This window comes from Trichomycterus rosablanca, chromosome 13 (assembly GCF_030014385.1).
Source record: "Trichomycterus rosablanca isolate fTriRos1 chromosome 13, fTriRos1.hap1, whole genome shotgun sequence".
NCBI classification, from domain to species: Eukaryota; Metazoa; Chordata; class Actinopteri; order Siluriformes; family Trichomycteridae; genus Trichomycterus; species Trichomycterus rosablanca.
This window is the reverse complement of record NC_086000.1, coordinates 30696603-30724463: the sequence shown is the minus strand read 5'-3', so window position 1 is coordinate 30724463 and position 27861 is coordinate 30696603. Positions and strand designations below refer to the sequence as shown.

Below are 27861 nucleotides of genomic sequence, written 5' to 3'. Positions count from 1 at the left end.
AATTAAGCCATAACTTTTGTCAAATTTTTGAAAATTGTGCTGAAGTTGGTTTAATTATTTTCATTTAGAAAATAATCAAAACATTGCATTTAAACTCTATCTCTCTATGTCCTCGGCTGCTCCCGTTAGGGGTCGCCGGCACATCATGATCCGCATTATTGATTTGGCACAGTTTTTAAGCTGGATGCCCTTCCTGACATGACCCTCCCTATTTATCTGAGCTTGGGACCAGCACTACAATGCACTGGTTTATGCATCCTCACGGCTAGGTACCTATAGGACAATTCAGTGTCTCCAATTAGCCTGGCTGCATGTTTTTGGACTGTGCGAGGAAACCGGAGTACGAGGAGGAAACCCACGCAGAAACAGGGAGAACATGCAATCTCCGAAAGGACCCGGACCGCCCCACCCCACCAGGGGATCGAACCCAGGACCTTCTTGCTGTGAGGAGACCGAGCCACCCACAACATTGCATTTAACCATGGCTAATTAAATGCTTGCATGAGAGTGCATTTCTGTCATCTACATTACTGCTGATTATTATTAGGCATAATATGAAAATATAAAATCTTGTGAAGAGGGAAATGATTTACGTCTTCCCTGACCCAAAAACTTTTAGGAATGTCTTTGGTGTAAAGCTCTACTTTTCATTATTTATGAGGCTTTGTGGAAAAGTGAGCTAGATGGAATGTTCAATTAAATATTTTTTGTACGTTTATTTTAGTGTTTTTGGAGGCAATATTTCAGTTTCTCATGTTTTAACCTAATTTAAATCTAACATTTAACTACAGTTTAATGAAATGCATTTTTAATTATATATATAATAATATAATTATATATATTTAATTATATATACATGCCTTCTTTAGCACGTCCAATTTTTACCAAATTGCATTATGCTAACACCGGCCGAGTTCATATGCCTGTGCATATCAGCCCTGTGCATGGAGAGCCACACCCTGATCAGCATTATTCCTCCACTCTGCAGACGCCATCAACCAGCCAGCAGAGGTCATAATTGCATCAGTTATGAGGTCCCCATCCGGCTCCCAACAGCCAAACGTTGTTCATATAGCCGCCCAGCCCAGCAGGATGGCAGAGCTGAGATTCAATACGATGTATCCAAAATAACAGCTCTGGTGTGCTAGCGTGTTTTACCGCTGTGCAACCTGAGCGGCCTGGAGACACATTTTATCCAATGTTATTGGATATCCAAAGTGTAAGTAAGTATATCCATATTTCCATCTAAAAAAACAAAGCCTCTATCAATATATTTGTGTGTATTATTACCAGTGTTGCTATTTAAGGGATTTTAAAAACAAAATGGAATTTTTAATGAAGAGATTATTTGCAGAGTACCCCAGCTAACTGAAGACATGAATTTATAAACGTGTGTAAATTAAATGTGGCTAAAATCTTACAATACAAACCAGATACACGGTGCATGAAACAACAAAGTACACATAGTAAGTGATCGATCGAATCCAGAAAACTACACAAATGTTCATTTATCTGTCTTCATTACTGTGCTGTCTCAGTGACAGTCCCAGTGTGTAATGTTCCAGCTCTTTCTTTCAAACCAAGTTCCTCAGTGAATCAAGAACATGCTGTACAATGTAAGTAAGTGCAAATCCAGATCAACGTGAAACATCCACCAAGCCAAAAGATCCATTAAGACGTCCGGCTCACAACGTCTCCTCTAGACGCAAAATGTGGGGTCTTCTGAACCAATCCAAACACAAAACCCGGGCTGTTTTTGAACGTTCAGCTGAGCCGCCACCCCTGTTCTCTCTTCACATTGATGATTGTCCTGTTCTTAGTAGCCGTACTTGTCATTAAGATGAGTTCGGCCATCACCAGTCTGACCTGTTTGAAATAAACATGAGGAACAATTAGTTTGAAATGAACACTAATTAGGTTTTGTCTACACTGATCAGCCATTACTAAAACCACCTCCTTGTTTCTACACTCACTGTCCATTTTATCAGCTTCACTTAGAAGCACTTTGTAATTCTACAATTACTGACTGCAGTCCATTTATTTCTCTACATACTTTTTTTGCCTGCTTTCACCGTGTCCTGCAATGGTCAGGACCCCCATAGAGCAGGTATTATTTAGGTGGTGGATCATTTTCAGCACTGCAGTGACAATGACATGGTGGTGGTGTGTTAGTGTGTGTTGTGCTGGTATGAGTGGATCAGACACAGCAGCGCTGCTGGAGTTTTTAAATACCGTGTCCACTCACTGTCCACTCTATTAGACACTCCTACCACGTTGGTCCACCTTGTAGATGTAAAGTCAGAGACGATCGCTCATCTATTGCTGCTGTTTGAGTTGGTCATCTTCTAGACCTTCATCAGTGGTCACAGGACGCTGCCCATGGGAGACTGTTGGCTGGATATTTTTGGTAGGTGACAGTGCTGCTAACACTGCTGACACTAACACACCACCACCATGTCAGGGTGAAAACAGGCTAAAAAAAGTATGTAGAGAAACAGATGGACTGCAGTCAGTAATTGTAGAACTACAAGTGCTTCTAAATGGTAAGTGGAGCTGATAAAAGACAGTGAGTGTAGAAACAATGAGGTGGTTTTAATGTTATGGCTGATCAGTGTAGGTTTAACATGCCCACTTAATTTAAAACAGGAGACCATAGGAGAATGAACTGTTAAGAATGGCAACTATTTACATGCATGGATACGTCCAAATGTGTCACGTTGCGTCTTAGTTGGAAGCACATCCTAATATCTTATCGATGGAAACTCCTAAATCACAACAGTACAGTGTTCATTGTATGTAGATTGCTCAATCATTATAGCTTTTTGCTATTTTAATTGTTGATTGCTTACATTTAAGTCATTAAAGACCATTTAAGCAACATCACAGAATGAAATGACCACTATTAGGCCTTTATTAGCTTTTATTTCAGTAAGTTCACAGTCGGATTGTAACTTCATGGACTTCACTGGAATTCTTTAAAGAAAAATGTGTTCACCTCAAGCTACTAATAGCTGTGGTTTACAGATGTGTTATTCATCCTTTATTCTTTTCTTTCCATCCAGGTCCATTAGGTGAGGTATTTACCTCAGCTGGAAATGTTTTAGGGCTGGGCATGATTTGTTTAAACTCTGTGTTTGAAGTGATTTTATAACATTATAGAAGAATCCCAACATATTGAACTGACTGTCAGCCTGAATGAATGTTCATTCATTAATTAATTAACCACTGATTTATCTTAGTCAGGGTCATGGTGGGTCCGATTTATTGGGCGAAAGACAGGAAACACCCCGGACAGATCACCAGTCCATCACGGAGCAGACATACACATTCAAGGCAATTTGTATTAGCTCCAGTTGGCCTTACTGCATGTTTTCAGACTTGTGGGAGAAAAGTGAAGCACCAAAAGGAAACCTCGACAGACACAGGAAGAACATGCAAACTCCACACAGAAAAGACCCTGGCCCTCCGACTGGAGACTCAAACACAGGCCCTATTCGCTATGAAGTGACAGCCCTGCCCACTGCGCCACCATGCCGCCTATCCTGAACCAACAGATTACACATTTGTTTCCAGGTCTTCAAGAAAAACTAAAAAATGAACACATTTCATTAAGACTCAGCAGAAGAGGTAATGGTACCTGATGGAGGTACCCACACACAGTAATCTGGGTCGTCTTCTGGGTACTGCTTGGATACAATGCTTGGAGGCTGTGGTGAAAATAAAACAAGATAGCAAGAGGAAATCCATTAGTTAGTATATAATTAGTGTATAATTTACTTAAGTAGATGAATTGATATTTTATGGGTATACCTACACCCACCTCACTCATTTACATATTAATTTATAAGGATTTTAATGTCATGTTTTACACACTTTGGTTACATTCATGACAGCACAGGTAGTTACTGGTTACACAAGATTCATCAGTTCAAGTTTTTAATGTCAAACACAGTCATGGACAATTTAGTGTCTCCAATTCAGCTCACTTGAATGTCTTTGGACTGTGGGAGGAAACCGGAACTCCTGGAGGAAACTCACACAGGCAAGGGGAGAACATGCAAACTACACAAAAAGGCACCTCACTCATGACTATATTTCCTCGGCTGCTCCCGTTAGTGGTCGCCGGCGCATCGTGATCCGCATTATTGATTTGGCACAGTTTTTAAGCCGGATGACCTTCCTGACACAAACCTCCCTATTTATCCGGGCTTGGGACCGGCACTACAATGCACTGGTTTATGCCTCCTAGTGGCTAGGTACCTATAGGACAATTCAGTGTCTCCAATTAGCCTGGCTGCATGTTTTTGGACTGTGGGAGGAAACCGGAGCTCTCGAAGGAAACCCACGCAGACAGGGGGAGAACATGCAAACTCCACATAGAAAGGACCCGGACCGCCCCACCTGGGGATCGAACCCAGGACCTTCTCGCTGTGAGGGGACAGTGCTACCCACTTAGCCACCGTGCCACCCGCACCTTAGTCATGACTATCTGTTGCTATGCCCAGGCTTGTCACCCCTCTTTATATGTATGGGAGTTTGTGACAACTGACCATACCAACAAATTAGCTACAATCAGTTTTGTACCACATGGTAGGTGTACCTTATAAACGAGCTCATGAAAAGTGTATACAGATCAAACACAATGCATTAAAATATTTACTCCATTTTATTTCATAAAACTACAGTATGTGTGTATATGTGCATCATCAGTGCTAAGAATACACTCAGGCTTCAGAAGCTACTCACTAGGAGTTATGTAAAAGCAAGCAATGAAATATGTTATTTCTGAACAACAGCACAAGCTTTTAGGTACTAATTAAATGGGAGGTAAAATAATAATAATAATACAATAAAGAAAACAAAAAGCCAAATTTAAATCAGCCATGTGTTCTCTCTACTTTTATTTCATTAACAAATGCTACACCCAAAATGCAGATGAACTTTTGGTTGAAGCAATACTCTCCTCCCAGCATTAACACTGATACTGTACACTATAATGTATGTAATGTAATGTAAAAGTACTGAGAAACATTCTTCTTAAACTCATGTGTTTAAGCCAAAGCAATTGCTAATAGGTGTAAGAAATCAATGATATAAAGGAAACTATATGCTTCTAAATTTGTAGCAAAAGTTTAGGGAAGGCCCTTTCCTGTTCCAACATGACTGTGCCCCTGTGCACAAGGCAAGCCCTATAAAGATCTATATTAAAAGCTGAGTTTAAAGAAACTCCAGTCCTGACCTCAGTCTCTGACCCTGACTGAACAGCTTTGGAATAAACTGGAACGACTGAATGGGCACAAATTCCTACAGATATATGTCAAAGTCCTGTGAGAAGACTTTTCAGAAGAGTTGTTGTTAGCTAAAAAACAAACAAACAGGGGTCATAGGTACTGTATAAGAGGTAAATAGGATGTCCAACAAGCTCATGGACAGGTGTGCAAATACTTTTGGCCATATAGTTCACTATCATGTCACCTTTGTATAATACTCACTCACTCACTCACTCTCTTAACCGCTAATCCAATCAGGGAGCCTATCACGGCTTTTCAATGGGCGCAAGGCACACAGTAACACCCTGGACGGGGTGCCAGTCCATCGCAGGGCAAACACACACACACACACACCTATAGGGCAATTCTGTGTCTCCAATGAACCTGACTGCATGTTTTTGGACTGTGGGAGGAAACCGGAGCTCCCGGAGGAAACCCACGCAGACATGGGGAGAACATGCAAACTCCACACAGAAAGGACCCGGACCGCCCGACCTGGGGATTGAACCCAGGACCTTCTTGCTTGTGAGGCGACAGTGCTACCCACTGAGCCACCGTGCCGCTTTGTACAATACTAAACTCTTAAAATATTGTTTAGTCTGCACATAAGCTGCTTTGTTGCTTTTTGTCACTGCTAGTGTGAATGCGGGGTAAAATAGTGGAGTTCATACCCTGCTTGGGCCGATTATCTTCTTACCACTCTTCTTTACAGGAGGTGTGTCTTCATCTGAGAAATATGAATGAATGAATTAATTAAACTTAAAAAAGCTCTCGCTGTTTAAGATAATGATTTTTTAAAAATTAAACAGGCATGTGGAGAATTGTTTAGCATTAAGTGAATTACCTTTTGCTTTTCCATGTGGAGACGGTCTCTTCACTGTTTGTCTTTCTGACTCCACTGCTAAAACAAAACACACACACACACACACACACACCTTTAAAATTGAAACTCTACCCACTGGTTATGAACTAATGCATAACAGAAGTTTCATCAAATGCTTGCTGAAGCAGAGAAGTGAAAACGTGTGAAACACTGCAGCCTGGAGGTCAGAGTCTGACACAGCATGTGCTCAATTTCTACAGGAAAGAGAATTGAAAACTGATACTCTTAACTCTTAACTCTTAATGAGATAAACGTCTGAGGAAAAACATAAGGCACCTTGCGTTTAGATTAAAAAACATGATTTTAAGGGTGTTGCTAAATTAAGGTTGAAGATTCTGTAAGATTCCTTCTAAAGAATCTGTAATTCTTACTTCTTGAGCCACAACTCGATTCATGTTTCAGGACAAGGATAACCAGCAGCAAGGCTCTTTAATGAAACAGTTGACACTTCTTTTCTACTAGCAATTCAAACAAACATTATACAACAGTTAGTTCCAGACCAAGTAATCTGAGGAGGGCTGATACACACTTGAACAGCACCGGAACGTTTTACTATATGATATTTATTTATGAGGATTTTAAGGTCATGTTTTACACACTTGCTCACTTTACATTCGTTAGTTACTCATTACACAAGATTCATCAGTTCACAAGCTTAATGTCAAGCACAGTCATGGACGATTTTGTATCTCCAATTTACCTCACTTGCAAACTCCACACAGAAAGGACCCGGACCGTCCCACCTGGGGATCGAACCCAGGACCTTCTTGCTGTAAGGCGACAGTGCTACCCACTGAGCCACCTTTTTACTATATGTATCACTCTGTTTTTACAAATGTTATAACTGTTAATTAGATACATTAATAACCATTACTGCTTAGCTTGCACAGACTGTATCGTTTATTGTAAACTAACCCAGCTAAACTTCATTAACGACTCATACACTGTGAATTCATAACTGTGTTGCAGACTAGAAAAATTTTCATCTTGCAAATCATAAAGCTCGCTAAAAGGTTCTGGAGACCATACATGGGAAGCAGGAAATGATGAATGTGCAACCTAGTGTCTGACTATACTGACAGGCATGCCAACAATTCGCCCATCAACTGATTCTTATTTTTCTGGTTGCACAATGCATGAAAAGGCATAAAAAACTTACATGGTACAAAGAGGCCTGAATACTTAATCAAATAAAAGAATACAATTACATTTTGAAACGTTTTATATCAATTGAAAATCAAATACCTACACAATGAGGTGAACACAAGGGGTCTGGATAGGATAGGGATGTAACAATGCACCACAACACAAATTCAAATCAGTTTACATGTATAATAGGGATGTCCCGATCACGTTTTTTTGTTCCCGATCTTTAATTTTGATCCCGATCCGATACCGATTCTCAAATTTTCTAGATATTGTCTAGATAAGAACTAGATAATACTGTTCACACAGTGCACACTTCAAGTACATTACAGTTATTCAAATTAATCCAATGTACATGTTTAACAACTGAATAGCTCTGCAGTGCTGTAGGAAAAAAATTGCCTGCATCCAAGCTATTGCTTAATGTTCTTTTACAAAATAAAAGTAAACAAACCTAGTGCAGCATTGTAGTGAAAATGAAGTGAGATAATTACAGTTTCACTTTGAACTTTATATTCAAAGAACATAATTCTGTTTAATGCAGTGATACACTAAAAATGAACAAAAATCTCCACTCACAAGTGGTGTAGCAGCTTAACTTGAATATAAAAAAAACTAATAAGTTACTTAACAGCATTACAGTAAAACCTGATAAACCTGACAAAATAAAATGGAAAGTCACTCTTTTGTTATGAAGGAAAGCCCTTTTGACCCTTTGGGGCTTCCATAGTGCATGGGATAGTGTGCTCGGCTCTAGCTGTCCACGATTCAGTACAGTAACAGTAAGTTAATAAAGTGTTATGCTCCCGACTATTTGTGAATATACTGTGTATTTTATTTCTTTATTAAGCGAGTGCATCACTACGACGCTCGGTTACATAACTAAGCCAATCAGAGTGCTTGATACGGAGATGTCGTTCAGTCTTGTAACACGTAAACTCGTAAAAGCTGTATGTTATGGTCCTGAAGTTTTCATACTCGGATTAAAAGTTATTGTTTTGTAAACCGGAGTGATCCTCGACTCACACGCCATATAAACAGTAAAATACCGCCTCGTGAAACGCTCGCATTACAGACATTACACCGCTGTTGGACTCGTTTCACTTTCCAATTTAAAGTATTTCCACACAGCGGACATGCTGACGTAAAACAAAAGATCGGGTTATGATCGGCATTAGTAAAGCCGATTTCCGATCAGTTAAAAATGCCTTGATCGGCCCAAAGATCGACATCGGGACATCCCTAATGTATAATGAATTGATATTCACCTCGCCTGGTTGACGTCACTACAGGGTTGCCAGATTCGGAATGAGGATACTTCCTTTATTTGTATTATTAATTTATTTATTTCATGTGGGATTTGTTTCATTTCAGTTTTTTTCTGTGTGCAGCATTGTTTTGCATAGTTTGTACCTACCTCAGAAATAAAAGGGCATTCATTATTTAGATAAATAAAAGATAAGCACAAATACAGTATTTATTTTTTTTAAAGAGAAATAATAAAAGGTATCGTAAACCCAGTATCGTGAATTGCATTGCATCGTGGGTAGAGTTTACCGTTACATCCCTAGGTCCAGATACTTTCTGAATCTACTGTTCATACAAGCAAACTTTCCTTATAATGTTTCCACAATAATTAACCAGTGAAATTAATTTTGTTCACATACGTTCCCATCACCAGTCTGCATATCACAGAAGCAAAGAAGAGACCCCGTCCGACCTTTCCTCCCTCAAACACGGCCAGTTGTGCTTGTTCGGATGCCCAGCCAGGTCAGTGGCTCTGCTGAGATCCAAACTCATGAGTTCAAGCACTCTGCAGTGGTGTGCTAGCACGCTAGACCACTGCGCCACCCAAGTTCCCCCAACATTTTTTTGAGTGCTAGTCAGTTTTAGTCCCCTTTTTAACTAACTGGGTAAGAGATTTAGCTCAAGTTTAAGGAACGCAGTTCCCAATGCAGAGAGGTCTTTGATCATCACTTAGAGTAATTCCGGACCCATTTGTTATTAGATCCCTAAACCTTGAGCAATGTGTTTTAGGGGCAGTGTTCTGGACACACATCAATAGTCTGGTCACTGACCACCTGGTTTTGTCCTACATTCATCCAAATGCACAACCAATCGATATTAAACAATACTAAAGGTACTGCTTTTTGTGTCAGTGGCAATTTATTTCTTTTCTGGCATTGTAATCTTATAGCTGTTTGCTCATTCACTGACCTTTAGGGCTCTTTAAACAGGGCCCTTCAGGGTGCCGGTCACCACCAGTGGCATCAGTGCTTTCCATCTCATCGTGCTGGACAGACTCCATTTCCTCCAACTCCACAGCATCTTCACTCTCCTCCACTTGGTCCTGTTTTTCTGTATCTTCACCTGGTTCTTCTTCCTCCTCCTCTTCTTCTTCTCCAGGGGGAAGTTCTTTCATGTTGAAGAGTTCAGAGGGCAGGTTGGGCTTCTTTGGAGGAAGCTTCTATTAATGAACAGCAAAGTGGACATTTGAAAATTGAGGGTGGATCATAGGTGAGAAAATGCTTTTATTTGTAAGCTGATGACTATACAGTATGTTGAGAATAGTGTGTTTGTATGGCCAGACTTTATGTTCAACAGGATCAAAAGTCTAGAGAAATGTGATGGATTTTGGTTTAAAGGGCAAAAGCAAGCTTGGTTAAAGTTAAATGCCAATCTATTTATTTCCTAGATGAAGCTTGGGTTGGTGTAGAGCTGTAACAACTAACTGTCAAACTGTCGATTATAAGTGATTATCAAAATAGTTGGCAACAAATTTCTTTAACAATTAGTGGCTGTTTGTTCTACAATAACTATATTACTAGTGTAATACTATACAGCATGTGATGCTACATGCGCTGACCACAGATTTGCTCTCGCTGCGTCCAAAATGGATCAATTACAATCCACAGTGACCCAGGCACAGGCTACGGACAACTTATTTTTCCAAAATCCCCTGAGCTCCAGTGGATTTTGGAAAAATAAGTTGTCCGTAGCCTGTGCCTGGGTAGTGGGACAGTGGTAGCCTAGGGAGTAGAGGGGGTAGCCTAGGGGCTTGAGGGTGTAGTTGGACAATGGTAGCCTATGGAGTAGAGCTTTGGCCTATTAATCAGAAGATTTGTTGAAGGTTGCTCATGGACCACTGTTGGGTCCATGAGCAAGACCCTTAACCCTCTTGGCTCCAGAGGTGCCATACAATGGCTGACCCTAAGCTTTGTCCCTAGCTTCCAAACAATCATTTAATTGTACTGAATCTCATTCGAGATCACAGCTGGTCTGTCAGTCTTCTAAAAAAGAGGTCTCACCCCAATGGTTCCTGTCTTCAGTTTGAATTTGCTGCCACCTTTCATTGCACCAAACAGAGGCAGAGCTAACTTTTTGGGCTTTTCTGGATCAGAAGATTCACCGGCAGATCTGAAAGAGAGGCACAGAGGAAGCAACAGTGAGTTACAGATGACCTACCTAATTCATCTGCAACAGTGACTCCTACTGTCTGGTCAAGGTGCAGCACAAGAGGTAAAGGAATTCCTAAGTTAAGCAACAACCAACTGAGCCATGTGAGCAGCCTTTGTGACTTCAGATCAGAGATGTTCACAAGTCACAAAATACGAGTCCGAGTCAAGTCATGAGTATTTAGGCTAGAGTCCGAGTCAAGTCACGAGTCAATATAATATACACAAAACATATATTGGAAATGTAGCGTAGAAATAAACAAATAATATGTAGGTTCAAGTAAAAACAGATTAGCGACTGTATTTTGCCGTTTTACTTAGTGCCTTTACTTTCCTAGTCATTGTGTAAATGAATGTAATTTCCGTAACAAGAAGGTACCAGTTAAAAGCTTAAACTGATACGTTTTGTTTTCATTGTAAAACAAAAGTGCACGATAAATCACAGCACAGCGGCCAAAATCCAAAACACAGCAAAAAAAATCATAACCACTGCTTACCTTATCTTATGTTCTTCCAGATGCTATTAAATTTATAACCGTGTTTCCCATAATCCGTTATTTTGTAAATGTGCTTATAATTAAAAACCTCCAAACTTTTCCAGGTTGTGAAGTAAAACACTAACTCGTTAAAAAGCCAATGAAGCGTTTTATTGACAAATCATCTGTGTGACGCAAACTGAATAAATGCAAATAGCAGCATTTCTTACTAAAAATTTAAATCAGAAGGTCTGATTGGTTCAGAAAGCGCTCTTTCAACCATTAGCGCCAATTCTTTAAGAGCGTTCACATCAGCTGTTCCTGTGAAGTGCACTACATAGGGTATTCCACCATATTAAGTGAGATTCCAATCCAAAGGTAATCTAGATCAAGTGGACCTGCTCAGAATCTTTAGCATCATTAGTGACATTCAGTACACCTGTCCAAACATCAGCATTTGTTAGCTTTTCCACTCAAGTATTAGACTTTTCCATTTTCTTACCTGCCCTGCAGGGAGGGTAACTGTGTCGGTCTGGTTAACTCGATGAGATTCTTCAGTCGCTCTTGTTCCTTCTTCAGTTCAGATAAATGTAGGTGCAGTTTCTTTCTCTGCACCCCGTCCATAGCTGCCTGACCCCGGACCGAACTCATAAACGCATCCAGAGAATCCTCCGTGGATGAGCTGGAGCCAGCTAGTGGGGCCAGAAATGTACAAGTTAAAGCACAAAATAGATACAGAGTTACACCTCTGGGAACAGAACAAGAATGAGAAAGGGACACCAAAGATTTATCTCACCTTTATCAGAGGAACGTAGTGTTCTTTCAGTTTCTGCCAGTTCCTTTTCCACTTCAGCTAGTTTAGAAACCTAAGATAAATCATACACATTATATTTACATTATATTACTAGCTGGAGTAACAAAACACCTTCATTTGTCATATATACATAGGTAGGCTCTGAGGTCAGAGCGCAGGGTCAGCCATTGTACTACAACCCTGTAACCGAGAGGGTTAAGGGCCTTGCTCAAGGGCTGGGAATCGAACTCACAACCCTTTGATTGATAGCCAAAAGCTCTACCCACTGTCCCTACAATGTGAGATTATTAGCTGTTGGGTCTTCTATATTTCTTTTGATTTGTATTTGCACTATTTAGCCAAAAGTATGTGGACAACCCTCCTAATTATTGAGTTTATGTATTCTAGACACTCCCTTTGCTACCAGATATATATGAAATCAATTATATAAATACATTTTGTGTAATCAAACTGAAATGACTGTGTTGTTTTCTTGAACAACACCACACCACACTCAGCAGAGCACAACAGCATGATTGAGTAATACAAGAGTGCAGGTGCTAAACTAGATTGCCTGCAGTCCATATCTGCCTTCCTTAAGGATGCACAGCTAAAAACTTGCATAAAAGTAGAATGGCAAGAGATTGTGTTTTTTTTAAAAAGAGGATTAGTCAGTGTTTGAAATAATCAAGTGTTTGTGATGTAACAAAGTGCGAAGGTGGTAAAGACTCTCCTGTCCAAACATAAAAAACACTATACATCTAGGCATCTGGCAGACACTTTTCATTCAGCTCAAGCTAGGAGTTAAGTGGCTGCTTGACAGTAATAGGACTTAAACCCTGAACCTTATGATTAACAGTTCAGAACCTTAACTGCTGAACCGCCACTGTTGGAAATTTTTTATTGTTTTCAATTATGGGTTAATAATGGTGGTACAATGATCACACCATACACACATAATATACATTTTTACAGCACTAATCAGACGTGTAGTTTTTATAATGAAGTGGATGTAGTAAGCAACTCGTCTTTACCAGTGATTCAAAAGTCTCTGGCCTCTCCTGAATCTTGCCAGCTTTCTTCATTCGTTCTGTCCTTTTCTTCTCCACTGTACCCGTCCGGTCCAGAAAGGAGTCATCGTCACTGTCGTAATAGTCGTCGTCCTCCCAGTTTTTCTTTTTACGCTTACGGGAGACTACGATCAACAGACAGCAACAAGCAACATTAACTGATCAGTTTTAGTCTCGACTAAACTGATAACTGAACCAGAATGGTGAACGAACACGAACAGCGAATGTATAAAATAAAACTAATGAACTTCTGATTTAAGTGCATATGATCTTGCAGCCCTAGTGGATGACACCATAGTTCTGGAGGCACGATAGCTCAGCTCGCTGTATTTGCATACAGACTGGATAATCACACTGACCCAGGACATGCTGTTATTATTATCAGACAGCTGTTGGTGGTCACTAACCTGCTTCTTGTCTCAGCAGGCCTCGAGCCTCCAGCATGCGACAGGCCTCTAGGCAGCACTGCACGGCCGCCTCCTTCTTCTTGCCTGAATGTGTAACCTCGGCAACCAGCTGCCGGCCCATGGCATCGTCCACCGGCAACCTTAAAAAGAAAAAAAGCATCTTTAAAATATATATTTTTTAACTGCATTCAGAAAATAGTCATAAGCGTGTAATTTAAACCAAATTCCAAATTTTAGCAAGAGAGAATTCATGTATAAGTACTTGATCCTGCAGAGCCAGGTGCCGTGTTCTTTGTCATCGTATTCAAACTCCAGTTCTTCTCCTGAAATTACAAAATGATTATAGTTATACTGGGCACATTGCAATATCTGCGGTCTTTACTATTCTGTTAAGCCTTTTCACTTGACTTTGGAACATGACTGCCGGAATTCTTTTCACCACATTTATATTTTCAGCATTTAGCAGACACTTTTATCCAAAGCGACTTGCAGTAATTGAGGCTTAAGGGCCTTGCTCAAGGGCCCAACAGTAGCAACCCTGAAGTGGTGGGGCTTAAACCAACCTTCTGATTACTGGTCCAGTACCTTAACCACTAGGTTACAGCTGCCATAAGTGTGATTGAGCGCTGGCGTTTGGCAATAAGGCCTGGTTTGAAGCAAGAGTTCGAGTTGTTCACTTGACTTTGGAACATAACTGCAGGGATTCACTTCTAACCAGCCACAAAAGCATTACTGTGATTGAGCGCTGATGTTTGGCAATAAGGCCTCTTGGATATTTATTTATTAAGATTTAACGTCATGTTTACACACTTTGGTTACATTCACAACAGAACAGGTAATTACTGGTTACACAAGATTCATCAGTTCACAAGTTTAATGTCACCAGAGTCATGGTCAATTTTGTATCTTCAATTTACCTCACTTGCACGTCTTTGGACTGTGGGAGGAAACCGGAGCTCCTAGAGGAAACCCACACAGACACGGGGAGAACATGCAAACAACACAGAAAAGACTCGAACCTGACTCCACCTGGGAATCAAACCCAGGACCTTCTTGCCGTGAGGCGATAGTGCTACACACCAAGCCACTGTGCCACCCACAAAGGTTCATAACGACAAGCTGCACAGAGCCCTGACCTTAACACCACTGAACACTGCTAGGATGAAACTGAACCCTGATTGAAAGTAGGGCCTTGTGGTAAAAAAGCAGTGCATGTTCTTATAATTTTTTTACTGAACGGGGCACAAATTCCCAAAGACACACTCAAAAATCTTGTAAAAAGCCTTGCCAAGGGAGTTCGTGAATTTGGAAGCATTTTAAAGAACTGGACTATAAATCAGAAGGTTGCTGGTTCAAACACTTCAACTGAAGTTGTCACTGTTAGGCCCCTAAGCAAGGCCCTTAACCAGGCCCTTTTTTCTGAACACTGTCTGTAGTTCAAGTGGTTTATAAACTAGACCTATAGACCTGCACCCCAACCTACCTTCTCTATCATAGAAACCCTGCAGAGCCTTTTTAGGATCTTTCAGGTAGGCTGCTTCCTGATCCTCCTGAAACTCTGTTGCAAAAGGGTTCTCCTCATTTTCCCCCTCCTCTGGCGCTGCATCCTCTCCTGAGGGGATTAAAAGAAAGACACGGTTGATATTTACACTGTAATAATCCTGTTTGGAATCTGATATTACAGTACAAGCAAAGACATCAATCATCAGATCTCATATCTTATTTTTACCCATTCCCCAAGAGCAGCCTCTGTCCTCTGATGAACTTTTTCCACAAGATTCCTTCTCTCCATCCTTTTCTTCTTTTTCATCATCATCATCATCATCGTCGTCTGAACCGTCTCCCATCATCCTCTTCTCGAGTTCTTCTTTCTGCTTTCTGGCTCGCTCTCTCAGCTCTGTTACGGTCAGCTCGGATTCAGCCTCCTCATCTGACTCGGGGCCCTGACAAAGCAGAGATGACCAGAGGCATGAGACCCGAAACACAAGATTGAGCTTTTTAGGGAGTTACAGATCATTTCACTAATCTAAACCACTAGATCACTACAAAAAAGCTTTTTCCTTAAGCTGCTCCCATATTTAGGAGTAACCAGAGTGGATAATTCTGGTTTGCATACCTGATTTGGCACAGTTCTTACGCCGGATACCCTTACTGACACAACCTTTCTCATTCTTATCTGGGCCTGGGACTGGAACCTAGAGCGTCCTAACAAGTGCACCTCACAATGGCTAGGCTGTTTGACCATCCCCCGTCAGATTTCCTATTATTCTGTGCATGTGCCCGAACAGCTCATAGCACCACTAATATTCAAACCCTGGATCTCAGTGGGCTAGCGTGATTTAGCGCTGTGCCCCCCGAGCACCTCTAGGTCACTATTAAACACTAGTGAAAATGAGCATTAATACAGAACTATTTCAATATCTGCAGCCTTTACTCTGCTGTTATGGCTGTTCACTAGACTTTGGAACATGACTGCAGGGATTCACGTCTAACCAGCCACAAAAGGATTAGTGTGATTAAGCGCTGACATTTCGCAATAAGGCCTGGTTTGCAGTCAGTGTTCTAATTCATTCCAGAGGTGTTGGATGAGGTTGAAGGAGGGTTGAGTTTTGCCCAAATAATCAAAAACAGTACTAGATTATTACTCCTCTGTTAATAAAAGTTACAGTTGGTGTTACATTTTCATACAATTTAAATTCTGCTGGCATCTGCTAAACATCAATTCAACTGCCTGCCAGGTGGTGATGTGATTAATCAGTATAGAGAATGGATTTAAACTGATCTAGGATCCAACATGTTCTTTACACCAGTTTACTTGACACTTGGCATTAAGGCCAAACAATATAGTCAAAAATCTCAATGAGTGATACATGTTATTTATCTGGTGGCACAAAGACAGCTAGTAGAGAAGATGCAGCATGACATGGGTCCTGAGGACCTGGGTTCAATTGTCGACTCCATGTTCTTTTTATATTTTAATGGTCTACTGGCTTCACTAAATTGCCCCTAGACGTAAGAAAGCTAGTAAATGTTTTGTACTGTAATGTGTTGGTAATTCCAACAGGGTGTAACACAGCCTGAGGCTCAGTGTTTTCAAGTTTCTCTACATGCTTTGTTAGCCCCCTTTCATGCTGTTCTTCATGCTGGACTCTCCCAGGACCACTACAGAGCAGGTATTATTTAGGTGGGTGGTTCTCAGCACTGCAGTGACACTGACATGGTGGTGGTGTGTTAGTGTGTGTTGTGCTGGTATGAGTGGATCAGACACAGCAGTGCTGCTGGAGTTTTTAAACACCACACTGGCTCTGCTGGACTGAGAATAGTCCACCAACCAAAAATATCCAGCCAACAGCACCCCGTGGGCAGCATCCTGTGTCCACTGATGAAGATCTCAGAGATGACCAACTCAAACAGCAGCAAGAGATGAGCGATCATCTCTGACTTTACATCTACAAGGTGGGCCAAGTGGGCCGAGTGTCTAATAGAGTGGACAGTGAGTGGGCACGTTATTTAAAAACTCCAGCAGCACTGCTGTCTGATCCACTCATACCAGCACAACACACACTAACACACCACCACCATGTCAGTGTCACTGCAGTGCTGAGAATGATCCACCATCTAAGTGGTTCTGTAAGGGCAGGCTAAAAAAGCATGCAGAGAAACAGATGGACTACAGTCAGTAATTGTAGAACTACAAAGTGCTTCTATATGGTAAGTGGAGCTGTGAGTGTAGAAACAAGGAGGTGGTTTTAATGTTATGTCTGATCGGTGTATGTGCCCATCTGTTTCCTTACCTGAAGAATGAACAGCCTGGTGCTCCCACCAAACTTGACCACATGACCGACCCGTAGCCTTATGTAGGTTTTGGGTGGAATCTTATTCTTGTTAACAAACGTACCATGAGTGCTGCCTAGATCATACACATAAAACCCCAGTTCTTCCCCAACACCACCGTCCTCCACTTCCTGCCCACGATACTGCACAACAGCATGGTATCTCGATATGGAAGGATGCTCCAGAGAAATGTCACAAACAGGTAATCGACCCACCACAAAATAACTCTGCTTAGTCAGAGGAACAGTGACCTGGATGGCACCATTCTTAAGCAGCTCAAAGGAGTATGGGATAGTAGTCACCCCTGCCCATGGGGGCTCAGAGTATGGCAGGGGTGGGAATTTACCACTGGGTGGCACTTTAGTCACTCTAGCTAATATTTTAGGTTTGATCTCTGGTTTCTTGGGTTTCTCATGGATCTGCTTCTCTCCTGTCGGCTTCTCAGCTCCATCAGTTTGGATTTGACTCTCAGGTAGTACATTAGACCCAGGTTTACTGGTCTGATCTTTGTTTAAAGCAGGTTCCTGACCTTCTGATGGATCAGGTTTAGTCTGATTATTACTGATCACACTGCTATCAGACACCTGTGTGATCTGCACACTTCTGATCTTCATTGCTATTGAAGGAACCGCAAACGCAGCAGGTTTCTTAAACGGATCAGCATTGAAGTCCTTCATACTTGTGTCTTGATCTTTTGTATCTCCACTTTTCTCCTCTGCTGCCGTTTCTGTCTTTGTTTCAGGCTTTTCTGTGCTGCTCTCCGACTCCATCGTTGTAGCCACGGTGTCCGCCATGTCTGTTTGGTGCGTCCGTGTAAGTCTTCCTATCCGCCTGTTCAACGCTACCTTCAAGTGCTCCTCAAATGTCCATTTCCCCCATAGATCGCACTGTTTCCGGCCTGCAAAGTTGTAATTACAAAGTCTTTACATTTAGAGTCTCAACTAAATTTATTAATATTGTTAATCTAATCTAGACTCTAATCTTATTTACTATTTATAACACAAACATAATACAAACGAAACGCCAATGTCAAATGCTTCCTTCAAGTGCACACGCGACTTATTGTACAATATTAATAACGAACAGACTGTATGCTTTTAAATTTATATACGATTTATATTAGTAATAGCTGTATTAATATAAGTAAAGTTAAAAGTACATTTGCTAAACAATTATTGAATCACTAGCAAATTAAATGTTTTTAAATTATACATTTAACACACACGTCACTGTGAGACCTATTTTAAGTAAAATTTCAGAGAATAACGCTTTTCTTTAGAAATTAAGAATAAATAAATAATTAATTAAAACTATATATGACACGTATACTTATTTCTATTATTATTAAAGAGTTTATAATTTAATATACATACAGTGAATTGATACTAGGAACTATTTTCCAGTAGCTACACGGAAGTATTTAGCGCTGTACACATACACAACGGGTAAACTGCGTTCATTCTGAGTTTTCTGGTTAAGTTTTAACTTTCGTTTAATACAGTTTAGTTCATATGAGTAATGTAAATAATATAAGATACTGGATGAAATTTGTCTACTGCTTCCTCTCAGCGTCATTAAGTATATTTGTATAACGTTCAACTTAAATAATCATGTTTATTTGTAAAGTACAGGCTAAGCTAAGTGCTGAATCGCTGATCTTTACATCATTTTGTTCGCTACTGGAGTAGGTACGTATTATTTATGGATCATGTATTCGACTAAAATAACTAGTATTCATTTGTTTGATTTATCTGATGAGTCAAAGACATCTAAATCATTTAGAAATTGATGAGTTAGGTTAGCCAGATTACACAGATGTCAAATTCATTTACAAAGCTTAGAAATATCTATAAATAATTACATATTACTGATATAAAAATATATATTATACGTGGCCTGTTTGTTTACAAGTACTGGCTGCTGATCTGTCTTTTACATTGTTCATCAATTAAAGAGGACAGGACCAACAGTGGGCATTATTATATTAAGGACATTTATCAGACGCTTTTATTCAGTGTGTCACTTTATCCAAGCAATTAAGGTTTAGGGGCCTTGCTCAAGGACCCAACAGTGGTGGAGCTTGATTCAGCAAACCTCTGAATACTAGTTTATGAACCACTATGCTACCACAACTACAAGAGTTCAAGAGAGGCTTTATTGTCATTTCATCTATATACAAGTACATGATGAAACGAAACAACGTTCCTCCAGGACCAGAGTGCAACATAGAACAAAAGTGCAAGACAATACAGTACACAGTGCAGATAAACAACAGTACAATAAATACAAAAAAGGCCTTGCCCAGTTAGTTGGGTGGTAGACCATTGTCAGCACAGCACTGACCCTGGTGTGAATTGTTGGTAGGTATGATGGTATCACATAGCATTGTTGCCAGGTCTTATTATTATTGTATTTTAGTCATTTTGACAAACTAAGCAAAGGAAATGAGTACGTACGTACTGCAGTGACACTGACATGGTGGTGGTGTGTTAGTGTGTGTTGTGCTGAAGTGGATAAAACACAGCAATGCTGATGGAGTTTTTAAACACATCACTGCCCTTGCTGGACTAAGAATAGTCCACCAACCAAAAATATCCAGCCAACAGTGCCACGTGGGCAGCGTCCTGTGACCACTGATAAAGGTCTAGAAGATGACCAACTCAAACAGCAGCAATAGATGAGTGATCGTCTCTGACTTTACATCTACAAGGTGGACCAACCAGGTAGGAGTGTCTAATGAGAGTGGACAGTGAGTGGACACGGTATTTAAAAACTCCAGCAGCGCTGCTGTGTCTGATCTACTCATACCAGCACAACACACACTAACACACCACCACCATGTCAGTGTCACTGCAGTGCTGAGAATGATCCACCACCTAAATAATACCTGCTCTGTGGGGGTCCTGTGGGGGTCATGACCATTGAAGAACAGGGTGAAAGCAGGCTAAAATGCTATGTAGAGAAACAGATGGACTACAGTCAGTTATTGTAGAACTACAAAGTGCTTCTATATGGTAAGTGGAGCTGATGAAATGGACAGTGAGTGTAGGAACAAGGAGGTGGTTTTCATGTTATGGCTGATCAGCGTATAAAGCAAAAACCTTTTTTTGTTTTTAGGTTACCCTTATAATTTTCCTAAAACATACTACAAAGACCTTCAGCAGTTGAAGCTATTTAGTAAGAATGATGCGTTACTGGGGCGAGCTCCCGGTAGCCTCGGCCCCACCAGGCCGCAGCTCCTTCGATCTTCTGCAGCGTGAATTTCGGCAGGTAGAGATGCAAGATCCTCCACTGCATCAGCCATCAGCTCGCCGTCCACGACCCACCACCATGCTGGATGTCCCCTCGGAACCATGCAGCCTCACTATTCATACGGTGCAGCTTTCCCAGCATGCACGGCGCCTCAGAAACCTAATCACAGCTGCTCAGCCAGGCCAGCAGACTCTGAGTGCTGGTTCTGAATCGCAGGGTCTTTTTAAAACAGAGGAGGGGGACTCACTGCCACCACGGCCGGTCACACCAGCAGCACCGGATGATCTGCTCCCTCTTGATAACAAGGCTTCCTGTGGGCCATTCCAGCTGCGGCACAGTGACCCAGAGAGCGACTTCTACAAGTAATATGATTTACAGACTGTCTTGGTTTAGCTTTAGAATGCTATAGCATCTTAACCATATTCTTTATTTATGCTGCAGGGGAGAAGGCGAGCCAGTGACGGAGTTGAGCTATCCCTCATGCCGTCAGCTCCTGTACCAGTCGGTTGCCACAGTGTTGGCGCACGCAGGTTTTGAGTCGGCGATGGAGAGTGTGTTAGAGACGCTGACTGACTTGGTGCATGAGCACTACCTGCGCCTGACTCAGCTCCTGCGCGTGGCCGTGGATCGCGAGGCTCGTCTCGGCTCCACCCCCTTTCCTGACGTGGTGGAGCAGGTCTTCCACGAAGCGGGCATCGGCAGTGTGCTGGCACTGCAGCACTTCTGGCAGGTCCGCATCAAGGATTACCACAGCTACATGCTGCAGGTAAGACATGCTGAATGAACTGGCAAAATATAGAAACCTTGGTCAAAAAAATCTCATATGTACAGGTAAAAATCCCACATGTACAGGTAAAATTCCATATGTACAGGTAAAAATTCCATATGTACAGGTAAAAATCCCACATGTACAGGTAAAATTCCATATGTACAGGTAAAAATTCCATATGTACAGGTAAAAATTCCATATGTACAGGTAAAATTCCATATGTACAGGTAAGAATCCCATATGTACAGGTAAGAATCCCATATGTACAGGTAAGAATCCCATATGTACAGGTAAAAATCCCATATGTACAGGTAAAAATCCAAATGTACAGGTAAAATCCCACATGTACAGGTAAGAATCCCATATGTACAGGTAAAAATTCAAATGTACAGGTAAAATCCCACATGTACAGGTAAAATTCCATATGTACAAGTAAGAATCCCATATGTACAGGTAAAAATGCCATATGTACAAGGAAAAATCTTATATGTACAGGTAAAATCCTATATGTACGGGTAAAAATCCCATATGTACAGGTAAAAATCCCATATGTACAAGGAAAAATCCCATATGTACAGGTAAAAATGCCATATGTACGGGTAAAAATTCCATATGTACAGGTAAAATTCCATATGTACAGGTAAGAATCCCATATGTACAGGTAAGAATCCCATATGTACAGGTAAGAATCCCATATGTACAGGTAAAAATCCCATATGTACAGGTAAAAATCCAAATGTACAGGTAAAATCCCACATGTACAGGTAAGAATCCCATATGTACAGGTAAAAATTCAAATGTACAGGTAAAATCCCACATGTACAGGTAAAATTCCATATGTACAAGTAAGAATCCCATATGTACAGGTAAAAATGCCATATGTACAAGGAAAAATCTTATATGTACAGGTAAAATCCTATATGTACGGGTAAAAATCCCATATGTACAGGTAAAAATCCCATATGTACAGGTAAAAATCCCATATGTACAGGTAAAAATGCCATATGTACGGGTAAAAATCCCATATGTATGGGTAAAAATCCCATATGTACAGGTAAAAATTCCATATGTATGGGTAAAATCCTATATGTACGGGTAAAAATCCCATATGTACAAGGAAAAATCTTATATGTACAGGTAAAATCCCATATGTATGGGTAAAAATCTTATATGTACAGGTAAAAATCCCATATGTACAGGTAAAAATCCCATATGTACAGGTAAAAATCCCACATGTACAGGTAAAAATCCCATATGTACAGGTAAAAATCCCACATGTACAGGTAAAAATCCCATATGTACAGGTAAAAATCCCACATGTACAGGTAAAAATCCCATATGTACAGGTAAATTCTAGAATAGAAGAATTGTCATTTATACATGTACACAAGTACAGTACAATGAAATTCTTCCACACATCCCAACTTGTCTGATAGCTGGGGTCAGAGCACAGGGTCAGCCATCGTACGGTGCCTTTGGAGCCGACAGGGTTAAGAGCCTTGCTCAGGGGCCCAACAAGGGCCCCTGTAGGGCTGCATAGTAGAGCCTGGATTCAAACTGACAATCTTCAGATCGATATAAGCACAGACGGGGGTGGCACGGTGGCATAGTGGGTAGCACTGTCCCCTCACAGCAAGGAGGTCCTGGGTTTAATCCCCAGGTGGAGCCGTCCGGATCCTTTCTGTGTGGAGTTTGCATTTTCTCCCCGTGTCTGCGTGGGTTTCCTCTGGGAGCTCCGGTTTCCTCCTACAGTCCAGTATGGTGCAAGTGAGGTGAATTGGAGATACAAAATTGTCCATGACTGTGTTTGACATTAAACTTGTGTGATGAAAAACTTCCGTTTCTGACATGAATGTAACCAAAGAGTGTTAAACATGACGTTAAAATCCTAATAAAACCAAACAAAACCTCCTACTCACTACAGAACAGACAATCCCTGCTGGCCGTGTAGCCCAATCCTACTTGCTTTCCTGCTGCACATCAGCGCACAAACAACTTTGATCGCTCGCTTCTTATTGACGTGCATTTTTGGAAGTGGTATTATTAAACCCCTCGTCACTTCTTGTGTGTGTTTTCGAGGCAAAACATACTTTGGGAGACCAGATAGACTCATCTGTGACTCCTCCAGATGGTAGATCGTGTAGTGTGTGAACCCCTATCGGTGATCAGTCATATAGTGTGAAATACACAAGAGATCCAGCTGTGTAGTGTGAACTTGATGGAACATTATTTTGTTTTTTTGATTGTTACACTAAGGAAATAGATATTAATTTTGCACTTATAAAATAGTATGAAAATCTGCATGAGACTTTTTTTTTGCTTACAGGTCAGTAAAGAGCTCTCAGAGGAATATGAAAGACTGGTAAATCCAGATAAAGCTCAGGAAGACACCAAACCATTTAAAGTAAAGGAGGAACCTGTGAGCGATGTTGGCTTCCCTATGAAAGAGGAGCGTGAGGGTGACCTGGCATCAGGAGAACAGGCACCATCCACTGCTGGGCTGGGCATGACCACTGAAAGACTGGCAGGAGGGCTGGAGGATGGACACTCCCCACACACCTCAGGTGCTGCAGAGGGATCAACAAGTTTCTTTGTATATATATTTTATGCGTCTTTCACCCATTTTCTCCCAATTTAGTGCAGTCAATTTGTCCTCCGCTGCTGTGGATCCCCGATTTTTTTTTTTTTACAACTAATGAGGGTATATTGCTGCTCACGCTTCTTCTGACCTGCGCGCAGCCCTTAACGGAACCCTTTTCCACCCATGCACTCTGCACAGGTGCCTCTATCCACCAATCAGGGTCCTTACACTGCGTTTGAAGACCCCGCCCACATATTCCAGTCATCCCTCCCTGCAGGCACTGCCAATTATGCCCGCTAGATGGCACCAAGCCGACCGGTGGCAATGCCGAGTTTCGAACCGAGGAGTGCGCAGCCCTTAACGTAACCCTTTACCACATATGCACTCTGCACAGGCGCCTCTATCCGCCAATCAGGGGCCTTACACTGCGTTTGAAGACCCCGCCCACATATTCCGGGCATCCCTCCCTGCAGGCACTGCCAATTATGCCTGCTAGATGGCGCCAAGCCGACCGGTGGCAATGCCGAGTTTCAAACCGAGGAGTTCAGAATCTCTGCGCTGGTGTACTAGCGGAATATCCCACTGCACCACCTGGGCGCCTTACCCAGTCTCTTTAAACTGATAACCAGCCGTCCCAGGTGGAGCTGTCCGGGTCCTTTCTGTGTGGAGTTTGCATGTTCTCCCCGTGTCTGTGTGGGTTTCCTTTGGGAGCTCCGGTTTCCTCCCACAGTCCAAAAACATGCAAGTGAGGTGAATTGGAGATACCAAATTGTCCATGACTGTGTTTGGCATTAAAGACTAACTATCTATCTGTGGTGTTGCTGTGTTGGTTTAAGCAGGTGCAGCAGGTACCAGCTCCCCTCTCTGGCAGTTACCGCAGGTGAAGATGGAGCCGCAGGAGGGCGAGGAGGGCCAGGTTTCAGGGCACGGTGTTCTCAGCGGTGACGTCTTTGAGGAGGGACCCATGTCTACCATGAGCGAGTCGGGCATGGCTCAGTCACCCGGCAGCTCAGAAGCCAGCTACGGCTCCCACTCTCCGGACTCTCTGATCGGCACCTCCCCGTTCAACCAGCGGCCAAAAAAACGAGCGCGCAAAGTGTGACTGCGTTAATGACATCTAATAGCACATTGTGATAGCTCGTGTTCTTTCCTTTTTGTACTATTTGTATTAGGGCCAGTTGAAATAATTATAGTTGAGCAGATGTAACTGTTTAATGGATGTAAAAGTGAGTCAGTGGCATCTGGTCACTGTTTTATCCACTTATTCTGTTGAACAGTTATTCGTTTGGCTTGCTAAAACCGAGCATCTGTTTATTCTAATGGAACAATGCAGGAATCATAACATGGGAAGTAATTATAGCTGATTTTCACGTCAAAACGCTCCGGTTCATCAATCAAGAGATAATGGCAAATTAATTACATCCTACATAAATCTGCATATTAAACAGGTAGGCCAGTTTAGAAGATATCCATTTGTCACGGCGAAAGCAGGCTGTTCCACGCCCGCCACCTGCACGAGGAATACAGCTGGGACACAAGCATTCTGTCAAAGCTTCCATGTTAAATTAGCACAGTAAATTACTGGATCGTTTGTAAAATTATTCTGATTTGGGCTTTTGTTGTAACTCTTAAGGGATTTTGTTTGAAATGGCGTTATGTACTTGTAGTGTGTGTGTCTGTGTCTGTCTGTGTTAGTAAAAAGCACTGTCCAGTTGGGTCATATCAGTGTATAAGTCCACAGACACTTTGTCCCAGCTTGACCCTTAAATGAGTGTTTAAGCTCACGTGCTAGTCTCAGCAGTGCTACCAACCTGGCTGGATATCAGGTTGGACAGTTGACCATGACTGCGGGAGGGAAGATCACTGGCTTGGGTGCTGGCACGAGTCAGGCGAGATTCATAGGGCTCTCTCTTTGTACCTGATAATAAAAAGCATATGTTGTAGGGGTGAGTGATAGTTTGCAGTTCTCTTTGGCCACAGTGGAGGTGGTGCAAGCAGCAGTAGAAATACAATAGGGGATTTTGAATGACTAATGCATTTACATTATGTTTACATGTGCAGCATTTAGCAAATGCTTTTATCCAAAGCAACTTACAATTATCACTATATACAATTCGAGCAATTAAGGGTTAAGGGCCTTGCAACAGTGACAACTTGGCAATGGTGGGGCATGTACTGGCAACCTTATGATTACTAGTCCGGTACCTTATTCACCAAGCTACCACTGCCCCCTAGTGCTTCTCAGAAGGTCCACCTTCACCAGTTTAAAGTTTAGTACGACCTGTTGTGTGTTCACATGTTTTTAGGAAAACAATATAAATGTTTACTTGTGTTTTTCTATTGTCAAAGAAAGTCAAATTCGCCTGATGAAACAAAGTGGGCAAATTAAAATGGCATTTTAATTAGCATTTTCCATACTGTCCCAGCTTTTTCTGTTTTGGAGTTGTGTGTGTGTGTGTGTGTGTGTGTGTGTGTGTGTGTGTGTGTGTGTGTGTGTGTGTGTGTGTGTGTGTGTGTGTGTGTATATGTGTATATAGTGTGTATATAGTGTGTGTATATTTTTTTACTGTGTTTATTCTATACAAAAACGTTGCCTATGTATGCTATACAGTGCAGGAAAGGTATAGTGTCATAATATTGTAGAGGGGCAGAAAGGGACTTTTTCTTTCTTTTACACAAGAAAATATGAGACAGAAATAAAATGAATGCATACAACACAAGTTCAGGATGTGTGACATCAATTGAAACTTTAGCAGTGTGCCCTAACCCAAAAAAATATGGGTCCTCCCAAAAACGTCTTATGACTTAACTTGATCCAGCTGTTGAGCCATCTGGGAAAAGTAACTGTTGTATTAAACATATTTTAAAAGTGTGATTCTAAATCTAATAATTAGAAGCTACATTTTATTGGTTCTTCGTTAAATACACATTACAACCAATTTTTCAACGTTTATAAAACTTGAAGTTGATTTACCAAGTCTCAAGGACTAAGATAGACATGGAAGTCTTAAATTGAATGAACTTTTATTCTTTTGAGAAATATTTACAGATGATTTGTTTTTACATTTTCAGTATAGACACTACTCTCAACTATATGTTTGGCATAATAGCAAACATGGCTTAAAAACTCCACCGTCACAATCGTCTGTATAATTGTAAGCTTTGTAGCCAATGACAAACACTAACATGTCACGTGTGGAAAATGCCAGTCAAAAGGGCAAAACAAAGAGTGATGCTTCCAAGTTATTCACAACGAGGTAATCAAACTGCAATTTGCATTCAGGGATCTGAGATGAACAAAAATTTGGCTTACTTGGTTATGGCAGCAATCAGACTTGTTTCTTGGTTCTAGGTTGCAGGGAATTTGAAGTGTCTCTCCCTCCTTGCAGTTCCTCCTACTTTTTCAGTGAATTTATAGGGCATCTGTAGCATAGCGGTTAAGGTACTGGACCAGTAATTAGAAGGTTGCCGGTTCAAACTCCACCACTGCCAGGTTGCCACTGGTGGGCCTTTGAGCAAAGCCTATAACCCCTTAATTGCTTAGACCGTATACTGTCACAACTGTAAGTCGCTTTAGATGAAAGTGTCTGCTAAGTGCCAAAAATGTATTTATTTACAGCGTGCCACAGTCATAAACGTAGAACACAAAATATAGCAATTTAAATTAAAATTGCTTGAGGGTTTGAAGGTAATATAAATGAAATATATAGCAAAAAGAAGGAATTTGCAAGTAACACAATTCAGTCATTTTTCCACAAACATCACATGATACTAACATTAAACAAAAGTCTATATATAGTGCTAGGATTTTTTTTGCCTTCACATTTATACAGTGTTTTAGTGTATTAATATAAGATATAAAAATGCTTTGAAAACAGTAAAATCCTCCTGCTTTTTGAGGCTGAGGTAGCTTTTCCATGATGTC

At 41.2% G+C, this 27861-nt stretch overlaps 2 protein-coding genes across 4 annotated transcripts; one reads left to right on the top strand and one right to left on the bottom strand.

The window, feature by feature from the left end:
- Positions 1–810: 810 nt before the first annotated feature.
- On the bottom strand, positions 811–18120 carry slc4a1ap (solute carrier family 4 member 1 adaptor protein). Of its 2 annotated transcripts, none has more exons than XM_063007274.1 (14): positions 17295–18120; positions 15230–15443; positions 14984–15112; positions 13763–13823; positions 13501–13640; positions 13058–13218; positions 12027–12096; positions 11733–11922; positions 10608–10716; positions 9517–9766; positions 6115–6171; positions 5942–5997; positions 3638–3707; positions 811–1866 (listed from the first exon to the last, which is right to left on the bottom strand). In XM_063007274.1, exons 1-14 carry the CDS (start codon positions 18102–18104, stop codon positions 1817–1819), a joined length of 2367 nt encoding a protein of 788 aa, XP_062863344.1. In that variant the 5' UTR covers positions 18105–18120; the 3' UTR covers positions 811–1816. The 2 variants fall into 2 exon arrangements, with proteins under 2 accessions (XP_062863344.1, XP_062863345.1); XM_063007275.1 differs by having other exon boundaries at positions 6115–6168.
- Positions 18121–20515: 2395 nt separating this feature from the next.
- supt7l (SPT7 like, STAGA complex subunit gamma) lies at positions 20516–25879 on the top strand. Of its 2 annotated transcripts, none has more exons than XM_063007383.1 (4): positions 20516–20948; positions 21028–21352; positions 23682–23919; positions 24776–25879. In XM_063007383.1, exons 1-4 carry the CDS (start codon positions 20518–20520, stop codon positions 25036–25038), a joined length of 1257 nt encoding a protein of 418 aa, XP_062863453.1. In that variant the 5' UTR covers positions 20516–20517; the 3' UTR covers positions 25039–25879. The 2 variants fall into 2 exon arrangements, with proteins under 2 accessions (XP_062863453.1, XP_062863451.1); XM_063007381.1 differs by having other exon boundaries at positions 24773–25879.
- Positions 25880–27861: the final 1982 nt, after the last annotated feature.